Source organism: Actinia tenebrosa, unplaced genomic scaffold (genome assembly GCF_029948245.1).
Source record: "Actinia tenebrosa isolate PJP-AT-01 unplaced genomic scaffold, QUT_ActTen_1.0 PGA_scaffold12__29_contigs__length_12842862, whole genome shotgun sequence".
NCBI classification, from domain to species: domain Eukaryota; kingdom Metazoa; phylum Cnidaria; class Anthozoa; order Actiniaria; family Actiniidae; genus Actinia; species Actinia tenebrosa.
This window is the reverse complement of record NW_028292572.1, coordinates 8,702,220-8,713,062: the sequence shown is the minus strand read 5'-3', so window position 1 is coordinate 8,713,062 and position 10,843 is coordinate 8,702,220. Positions and strand designations below refer to the sequence as shown.

Below are 10,843 nucleotides of genomic sequence, written 5' to 3'. Positions count from 1 at the left end.
TTTTATATAGATTGAGTCATTACAATGGACATTTCATAGTGTGACTGTTTTGCGGTCAAAACTATTGATAGTTACTTTTAATAGTCAAAATACGCAAGACAGCTGCCTTTGAATGAATGAAAAAACAGCATAGTACAAAACATCGCAATAAAACCAACCCAGAATCGTCGTCAATGGCCTTTTATTTATAAAATTGAAATTCTTTCTTGATTCCAGAAAGGGTTAGTCAAAATAATCGTGACGGTCGCGAGTTAGAGAAAGGTATTACTCCCTCATGCTGTCATCAAATTTAGTCGGCGCGGATTTCAGATGTAACCCTTATTTAATCGTTTGCCACCGTGTTCGCTAATTCGAAGAGACTTTAGAGTTATTCGTGACTGTAAACCAATACAAAACCTAAATCGCTGAGATACGCGGCCAATGTTCAACCCATAACTTCCGCTTTCTCCATTTAAGCATCTGTTAATAGGTCCTCAAAGAAGAATCCTTGAACAAGACTATTAAGGCCTTCGTGGCCTCGGCGGGACCCCTTGATTGACATAGAAATTACCCAAATTAGTGATCAAGATTGTCCTAAATGGCCTGTGGGGCCAAATGCATTGGTTAACCAATCATACCACTGGTTCATGGGCTCTCGCTCCAATCAGGGACGAGGTTTGGATTTTTGGAGGCTCTGCGCGTTTGTCAGCAAATCTTGCTAATTACCCTTATCGACAATGAAATCACGTTATTGATTTATGTAGTATGTCATAGGAAGGCGGCATGATCAGATGGACTGCTTTCCCATCAGTCCCCAACTTGTGCTGTCAGGTCGAGCTCAAGGCAGCTCAGCGTTGCCGCAATTGTTTCGATTTGAACGTCGAAGCGCTCGCACTGTTCATCAGTCTATCTCACAGTGTGATGCGTACCAGGTCATAAAGTCCTTCAAATCTATGCGAGGACTAGTGAGAATGGCTTCTCTTGGCACTTGGCATGCTCATATCTACGACACTCCACCAAAACAGCCGACCCCGTATTTTGTAGCCACTATTCTCGGCCTAGACGCTACTCACATGCCAGTATTTACAACAAGAAGTTCTAAATCCAAGACGGCGCTGGCCGAGTCCAACGGGCTAGACTCGAATTTACCGAATAACGAAACCAAAGAGACCACAAGTCGGGTTAAAAAATCAGAGGCTCAATCACAGCTCTCTGATAGCGATAAAGGTAAGTAAGTACACACAAAGAGAAGTTAATGGCTCGCGATAGTAATGGCTGTAAATTACTCGAACATTTTGTGGTTTTAAGAGGTACTAAATAATTATCCTGTGTATTCTCTCTCAGACACCTCGATAAAGACTCAAGGCTCTCACTCGAAGAACCAGAAACGCGTTGTCAAGGGTAAAATAGATAAAGATAACAGTAAAACTAGTAAGAAGAAAAAGAAAGCTCGGACGACTTTCACTGGCCGGCAGATATTCGAACTAGAGAAACAATTCGACGCGAAAAAGTACTTGACGGCGAACGAACGCAGCGATATGGCTGCACTGTTGAACGTTACGGAAACTCAGGTGAAAATTTGGTTTCAGAATAGAAGGACTAAATGGAAAAAGCAAGAGAAACTGGTGGAGAATGACTCAAATGTGTCCACGGGAAACAACATTGAACTGTCACACGAGTCCATGGATGAAAGCGGCTCAGACAGTAGAGCGAATTCTCCCGACGGTCAAAATCCTTCCAACGAAAAGAATATGGAAGAGGAAGAAGATGTTTCTTCGGAGTAGAGGAAAGTTAGTATGAAAAGTCTTTGTTGCATTTGAGATATTTTTGTACAAAAGCACTTGTGAAGAGACTTGACCATCGATCAGTGTCGGTAAAGAGATCTGTGTTTGTAAATGGGTTAACAGCGGAAACGCAACATAGTGTGAAACATTAGTACTCTACTTTCTTTTGGCCGTAAATTGATTTCAAATTAACCAACAAAACAATCTTAGAGTAGGAATCATATGTAAGCGGAGTTCTAAGGGGTTGGCGATTCGACTGGATTAGCCATACACTGTCATATGGAAGCAAGACATTGACTTGCCAAAGATGTGACTTGATGTGCCGTGCCATACGACAAATAAATTTATTTAACAGCTTGTTTCTAAACCTAGTCTACAAAATAATTCACAAAAATGTTAGAACAGTTGGTTCTTAGACGATAAAAGCTATAGGAGTTATGTTTAAAGCAATCGTATCAGCTTTAAACAAAGGCAGTTTCTCGCTTTAGGCAGGATTACAATGATTATTTATCACTTTTAACCAGAGAACAATAGAAGCGAGATCCTATGGAGAAACATCATCAAACATCTCTAAACAACTCGAGCAGTTTCAGCTCTCTCACATAACCACGACTTCCTGGATCAGGGAAAGTTGAAAGAGAAAGTTTTATTGACATGAACTAGATTTGTGTTTTCTGATATTTAATTTAGTAGCCTGGAGGACAATCGCGTCTCATGTCTTTAATTGAGCCGTTTTGAGTTCAGTGGCAGTTGCCTTAAGGCCTAATATATGATCTTGATTATGACCCACTCGAGCACGCAATAATCCGTAGCATTAGTTTTTGCTTTAGCGCGTTCTTAAAGCTCCAAGAAACCAAATCTGTTGATGTTAAAATAAAAGCTTGTGAACGAAACATTGAGGTGTTTCTGTCTTCAAATCGTTTATAGATTTGTGGGGTGTTCAAAACGGGAGATCTCAGACACGGTTGTCAAATGGACTTTAGATTTCACTTAAGTGGTTTTTCTGGGTGACCTCGTTCTTTTTGTGTGTGATCAATCTACACTCTTTGTATCTCTCATTTGTTTTGTTCCTTGATTCAACTTTGGCTTCCCCTTCGAAGGTTCAGCTGAAATATTTCCACCTAAAGGCTTCAAAATATCTCCTAAGCGACCTTAATTATACCTGCAGATCAATTCTTATTTCTCGAAAAGTAGACGTTTATTAATAGCTGGCATAAGTTGTTTAATAAACCGCTAGCGGTGATCCGAATCTCTTAATATGACTCACACACGCATCGAATAAGACCCATTTGCACCACCTTGCATTCACTGTGACTTGAGTTTTGTGGAAACACTTATGGACCAACATGAATCTGCTCTCGGCGTCTCGTGGGCTCTCAACACTGCGCTTGACTCTTGATTAAGCGATTGAGAGAAATTGATTGATGCGCAATCGTACGGAGAAATATTCCCGTTCACATCACTAATTCAAATGGAATATTTTACGTGATAACGAAATCTAACAGCATTAAAAATTATCGCGCTCAAGGATATTTCACTAATTTGATTCTATTAATTTCAGTCTATGCGCGTACCTTTGGCAAGACCAAATCGAATCCTCCCCCCTTCAGACTACAAACACTAGATTATATTGTGAATTAAGACCGAATGACTCCTTCTATAAATCCTCTCTCTTGCGAGAAAAGTCGAGCATCCTTAATTCTCGATAATGGCACTCCTATCACTCGACCGTAGGATTTAGCGGCACTATTTAAAAAGTCGCTTTCCGCGAGTCGAAACCTGTATCTACTTGGTTATCATAAATGCTGTTTAGCTAAAGATTTACAGCGATATCTCTCAGCGTTGGTTTCTGTCTAATGGCGAAACTTCGTCCATATCTGTTGCCTTGCGCACAAGCTCAAGGGTTTTCTATCGACAAATTGTCCCTGTGTTAAGCCTGCCTGTGAACTTTACAAGCGTTAATTGTAACTAGGACGCTCGTAGTATTTATCCGTGTGTAATGTAAATGGAATTAGCTCTCGCTTGTGGCGGTACGCTCTGAGCATTTATCACTTCCAGAGATTGTTGTTTCTGCGTTTAATGTGTTTTTTCATTCCGTTTGTTGCGGATTTGAGGTCGGTGGAGTCGACACAGTCTAATGCTTTACTATGCGCTATGGGACCCGCGAAATCCCATCCATGACATGGCCTCTTGGTTGCAAGCTTTTGTCACAATTTCTAATTGTTGTTTAAGGGCCCTCACTTGCATTAAGAGAAGCCAGCGCAATGCTAAATCCATTAGCTTGAGACTGCCAAGAACAGAATTATCGCGATCAACTACCAATTGATTTCTAAACCGGTAATTGAATTTCATAAATGTTCGGTATTCCGAGTCTGATTTCAGCTCAAATGATATTGTAAAAACGTATGGTACTGTATCTGGACCCTTAGTCTGGATTATTTCAGAAACCAACAAGCTAAGCACCTCAACTATAGATACACTTCGATAATTCTTAGTCATTTTGTTTCTGTTTGGGCTGGGGAATCAAAAGTGTGAAAACTCGCTATCAAGCGCTTAGTTCCCAAATGAGAGCCAAATTACCGCTTAACTGTTTTCACAGATTGTTCACAAAGATTTCAGACATTGATGGGTTCGAAATCCATCCCGCCTTTGACCGAGCGTTTGTTTTTTAAGCACCCAGGCCACCCATATCTCACCCGATTCAGAGAATCCTCACAAACTAATGTACAAAAGCCTAAGTTTCCTTCCCCTGCAGCGAGTAGGTTAACTTGTCGAGCAACAGCGCATAATTTCATGGTGATACTTGATAGAGATGTTGGAGTCAATTAGCTCGTGATAACACCGTGATCCTCTGATCGTACCAGATCTAATTATCAAAGTAATTAAAATCAAAACGTTGATGGCTGTATTTAATTATTGATGAAAGTGAAACTAAAGTAACACAAGGTACCATAATGCACAACTTTTCATAACTCATTTTTCTTCTGATTGTTTTCGATAAAAAAAACTTGGGAAAACACCATCAATTACCGCAATGTTAAAGCTTTTCAAAATTCAAACTCCAAAATCATTTAAAAATCACGATTCAGAAAGACTGAAAGATAGAGAAGATGACCCGGCCGCGACGAGTAATTTAATTCTTAACCATAAAGTTGCGCATTGCCATTTTTCTGGAAACTTCTACCAAATACTAATTCTTTCTTACTTCTCAGTCTAAATCACTAAAAAAAAAAAAGATTCGCGAAATCTTATTCAAAATGTTCCATTTCTGAACAGTCAAATTCTCAATTTTCTTATATGGTGTTGTGCGGTAATCATCTCTAACATATTGGACTAGTTATTGAGTGAAATAAAATCGTATATTATTTATGCACCCAGGGAGGTTTTTTAGGATTGTAGACACGCAGATTCCCGACTCCCGACTGGAAATCTAGGCTTTCAGTTATTACTATGTCATTCCAACTCGACTAGAAAGGTATTGGTATTCTGACCTTGCTTCGAGCCTAAGGAGTTTTGACCTGTTTTAATGGGATACACGTCCAATAGAAGACCTTCAAAGGCTCCCTGTAGTTAAGCGCTTGCTTTGAACACACAAAATTAAAAGACCCTATACCGACTTTTAAGCCGGCTAAAAACCCGATGACTTAAATAATTAAGGGAATATAAAAGGAATGATTTTTTTAGTTTCGAAAAAAGAGAAGTGTTGCTTTGAACAAAGACTTATACTAAAACTTCAGCAAGTTGGTTTGAAACCTCCCTCAGTTTTTATCATAGTAATTTTATCAAGATATGGATGATTTTGATTTAAGTTCTTTTGGTTCAATAGTTTCCGGCCTTCAATAGAAAAAGATATGGTTATTTGACTCCGATAACACAAGTGGAATTTCTCAAGTCTCAGGGCCTCATTGATCGAACTCCTTGAGGAGTGCAATTTAGTCTTTTCAGCTTGGCAAACGTGCCTGTCGTAAAATTGAAGAGGCGATTTAATGGAGCGGTAGGAATATGATTTCACGTCGGATGTAAACTACTAGGATTGAAGGGCTTTTGGGAGAAGTTTTGTCCTCAGGACGGAAGGAGACGACCCTTTATGTCCACACAATTCTCAGCGTTTTCTAATAGCTTGACATTCAGAGAAAAAGAATCACTGAGAAGCTCGCTAATTATCAATATGTTCAAACTGCTTTTAAGATTACGAGAATTTATCTGAACAAAATCCGAAAACATTCGTGTCATCTGAAAAATTTGGGAAGAAATTCACAAAGACGAGTTAATTGTTTATTGAAGATTTCTTAAACAATCACTGAAGATTAAAATGTTCACAATTAAAAGCTAGAACTACGCATTAAGACCTGAATTGTGGATTTAAAACCCTATAAAATTATTATTAATTTATACGGAGTTGGTTGATACTTTATCTCTTGGAAACAGCTTCCCGAGTTTTTGAAAGTACTAAGCGTGTCAACAGAACGCATGCGCATACACGTTAACTCGCGCGCGATTTAGTCAATCACAAACCGTGTGTTTTTTATTATATTTTTTGGAATGTTTGAATCTGTGAATTTTAAGGACTTCAACATCTATTTACTACTCATTGTCTTAGATATATCTTGCAACGAGCAACGAAGTTTCTGCCAAGATTTCGATAAGCAATCGAAAGGATAGCCAGATTACATTGATATCTTTCGATCGGACGACAATCAAAAACAGCCCTCGGTATGACCACGTTTATTCGCTGAAATTATTAGCCTAATTGTTGTTTACTCTACGCTTTAATGCCGAATTCTCATCCCCATCGTGAGTGCTCGAGATTTGTACTCCTAAAAAGCTCAAGTACTATACTATACTGGAGTCGAATAAGTGCAGATGCACTTGAATTGAGAAGTCGTGTTCAGAGAGTTCACAGTGTCTTGGTAACTTGGTCATGCTGTGAAAACGTTTTAAATGGGCCAAAACCGATTAAGACAGCAGTCCGAGTTACTTAATTGCTTCCATCTTGACTGACTTCTGACTCCGTTAAACGTGTTTGTTTGTGTTTTCGGCGCACAGATGGTTAAGTCATCACTAGTTAATGTCCTTGGTAGACATTGCATTAATTGGTCTTATCTCACGATGATTCCCTTCCACCACTAGGGCGGGGAATGCCTTTAGTATGCCTTTCGGTTCCTACTGGACCGATTTCAACCAACCTTATGTTCTCAGACGAGAATCGTTTATAGAAAGGAACTGTAATCTTAGAAGCAATGGGATGGGAGGTGTAGTTGATTGAGGAAGCCAAATTATGGGAATTAACTGTATTTAGTTATTATCCGTGGTCGATAGGAGTTGATAGACAAGGGGTCATAGTTACGGTCACCGATCTGTACTATAAAAGAATAAGTATATTGATTGTGATGCTATAAAAAGATGCAGTTCTATGTGATTCATATATCCGAAAACCGGAATAACATGAATCGAAGCGCAAGGTATAGTTGTAAAACAAAAAAGAAAGAGAAAAAAGAATTCTCTTTCAACAGAAACTAACAAGTTATGGAACTAAAAATATGCTTCTTTCCTGTGCGTACAATTTAAGTCGCCTTTGCCATCCGATCCTCGCATATTTGGTACAGCAGCTTCTATTTCTGCCCTGAGGTACAGAAAAAGAATCTAATTTATCATAAAGGCTTGCATCGCAAAGCATTTTAAACTCGGTAGCTGGGTCAAAAAAAGTGAACTCAAAAGTACAAAGACTGCATGTCCAAGCTGAATACTGACAAATGTATTCCCAAGTACGGTGACAAATGTTCGGGTTCTCAAGCTTTTGATACTTATCGGGATATTGGGGATATAACAGAATGATCGACAAAATTATGTTTCCCATGTTAATGAAGAGTAAATAAATGAAAAAAATGAGAAGTGTAAGAAATGGAGATAAAACGGCTTAAGTGATTGCCACTTGTGAATCTTTCTGGTGTTTTAACAGCTCAGATCAAAGATATTGGTTTTGTGATAAATAAGTAAACAAGACTTTGTCTATCAGTTCAGTGCGTCCATTTAACGATTCTTTAACCATTGATCATTCTACATTCTTCTTGTAACAGAGTCCCGTTTCCATGTCCAAGCTAACCTGCTGAAAATAGCCCTCCTCAGACCTGTCGTCGCGCTGGAGTTCTTTAGAAATCTAGGCTTTTAGTATGACATGAAAGAACTTTAACAATTAGCGGTAAAGTTAAAAAACGTGGGAGAGACATGACCGACGCGGCGATAATCACTTGCGTATTGTAAGCTTTTGTTTGGTGGTATTTGTAAATCTAGTCGTTACATTAAACAGTCGAGAACTCCAGCCTCTAATGCGGTTCTAATTGATTCAATTCGATACTACACAGTGATTGAACAATAATGCTAACAATTTCAAGATCTTTCTCGAAGACGGCCGTGTGCGGTTTTAACCATTTGACTGACCCCGATTGCCATGGCGCATGCGCCACGATCACAGAATTCTTTTAATGAATGGGGAAACTTTGTGTTTTCTTTTTTTAGTTCTAGTTTATAGCCTCAAGTCTCTTCGGCTTCCAACTCAAGTGAGCACAGGCTTCCAACCTATCTCGTAAATCGGACAGAGATATCAGTATATTTGTGGTCGGGCACTGCCCCACTATGGACGGGTGTCCGGTGTTCGGTTTAATTTTAGTATCGCGACCCCAGTTTTGAAGGTTGGTCGTCTGATTGGTCGATAACAACAGGGCTTTAATTAGGGTCAAGTAAATTATTCCGCTATCTTTTCGATACAAAGTAGTTTATCAATCGGGACTTTCGATCGCGAAATAGAGGTCGATTATAAAAGATTCCACTGAACCACAATTCTAAAAGCCTTTTTAAAAATAAAATACGACTTTAACAAGTAAGAAGTAAGTTATTCAGCCGGGGTTTAACTTTAGGAATAAGCTGATAGAAAGACGAAACTAACGGTTACGAGTAAGTAGTATTTGAGTGATAACAATGCTTTTAGACTATTTCCAGAATGCCTTAAAGAGACAGTTTGTCTCTACTAATGAAACAGCAGCCAACCACTAGACTCAATTAAACAGATTTTTTTCCTTAGCCCTGTAGGGCAGAAGTCATGGGAGGTATCTTCTAGTATTATATGGTTATGATGCAAATGCCTTGCATGTCATCCTGAACTAATCAAAAATGAAAGAATGCTCCACCCAATCAAATGAGAACGAAAGCTCTTTCACAGTTAGACACGCTACCATACGTTTCCCACTTCTTACAAATTGTTTAGTCAGACTTCGAATTAAAAATACTATATTTGAGTCCTATTTATAATTTGGAAACAAAGTATTACCGCAAATGATGTTAGTTTTTGATCGAGTGTAGAAAAAGACACGGAGCCGCTAGCGCAAAATTTGCCAGAAGATGAAGGCCGTGCATTTTTGCTCTTCGGAATTTAACAGGTTTAACAGAGTCTCACAGGTTTTATTTTCCACTAAAAAAAACGTTTCATTACTACTGGTAAGCTTCTCGCTTATAAAATATTAAGTATATTTTTAGAGAAACACTGCAAAACACTAAAATAGCTTCCTCGAAAACCATTTTAAAAGCACGATCACTATAGAAAACTCTGTAATGGCTTCCACGATAGTTCAAGCAATATGATTGGTTGTCTTGTATCATTAGTGCTTTCTGATTGGTTAAGAAGCGGAAACCATTTAAAAGTCGTGGCGCCGTGCGTTTCTCAATTACATGAAGTCGCATAAAAATTTCTTTTTATATAAAGTAGACTTAACTACTTAAAGGGCTTTAATCCTCGATTAAATTCCACCTGTTGTCTGTTCGTTTTGAAAGGTAGAGTGTTGAAACACTGTTGACATTTTGTATGCGTTTGTTTACATTTCTTATCAGGGGTTTTTCTCTCCATGTGAGCCACATGTATTTTTTATTGTTTCTCCTGCTAAAAGATTACGGAAGACAAGTAATACAAACTACAGCGTTTTAAGTGATTCTCAGGATTATAACTAGAATTTAGATTAAGAGATATAAATTCTAGAGCTTATTGTAAGCAAGATAAATAGAGTCTCTCTGTCCGTTAGGTACGAACCTTGATGAGTAAGTAAGTGTTAGCGAGAAGTCCTATCGTTTTACTGAATCAGTCTTAGAAGAAAGACTAAAGAAAGGATTTGAAAAATAGCTGTTAAAAAGGAAATCTAGTTTTTGTGTGTGTAAACTTGAAAAAAAATTCAACCGAAAGAAATTTAGAAATTTATTAGGGAGGAAGGGAGGTTAGAATAATTCATTTAAGACAAATGCTTCTAGAAAAAAGAAAAAAAAGATTCCAGAAAGACTTGAGATTTATTCAAATGTGTTGATACTTTCCAAAAAGGGTCCAAATTCAAGGTTCAAAGTTTCAAGGCACTTATTTGGACATTCAGATTGTGACGTGTGACGTCAGTCAGAGGACTGATTTTAAGACCACGATTGATAAATTTTTTTCTCCTTTAAGAATTGCCATTGGGGAGAAATTCTTGCGCAATGTTTCACAACATGGCTGCCGTATAGTACTATATAGTACTATAGTACTATTGATCGCCTCTTTTGTATACTGGCTATTTTTGAATTTTTACCAAAACAACTTTACTAATTTATTTTTTGATCTATCTTTTATTATTGCATTTCCAAAACCAACTTAAAATATGAAAACACAAGTTACATCTGATAGTCAAATATATAAATCCAAACTATAGCTAGCTATGAAGATGCCAAAAACAAAATACAATCAAACACAAATGCTTTAAATTGATTCGGATGAACACATCCAACCGTACAATAAAAGAAAAGTCAATTTTGTATGGATTTTGTTTAATTGACAGATCGTGGTAACTTGGGTATCAGTAAAACTGTTAGTTCAGCTGGTATGAAGCAGACGTTAAAAGCCCCCGAGTATTGGTTGGTGTACTTGGAAAGCAATTACTTCCATCCATTAACAAAGTATATAAACAGACAATGCCAAAGCAAATAAAGACTAGTGAGGTAAGAGCGTCAAGTCGATAAACGATCGAGAGCTATCGAGAAAGAGAATGTAATCCGTATTAGCTCCTGAACGG

At 38.1% G+C, this 10,843-nt stretch overlaps 1 protein-coding gene across 5 annotated transcripts in view; it reads left to right on the top strand.

The window, feature by feature from the left end:
• The first annotated feature begins 736 nt into the window (after window positions 1–736).
• LOC116292169 (uncharacterized) overlaps window positions 737–10,843 on the top strand; it is a 28,793-nt gene continuing 18,686 nt past the window's right edge. For 4 of the 5 annotated variants that reach the window (XR_004196808.2, XR_004196853.2, XR_004196885.2 and 1 more), the window contains exons 1-3: window positions 737–1,206; window positions 1,324–1,769; window positions 10,610–10,769. Coding sequence is in view for 1 of the 5 variants with exons in the window: in XM_031699800.2 (XP_031555660.2) it covers window positions 771–1,206; window positions 1,324–1,763 (876 nt within the window). In the remaining 4 variants the exon portion in view is untranslated. Of the gene's footprint in view, window positions 1,207–1,323; window positions 2,661–10,609; window positions 10,770–10,843 lie in introns of those variants that run through there. The other variant, XM_031699800.2, reaches the window with a different exon arrangement.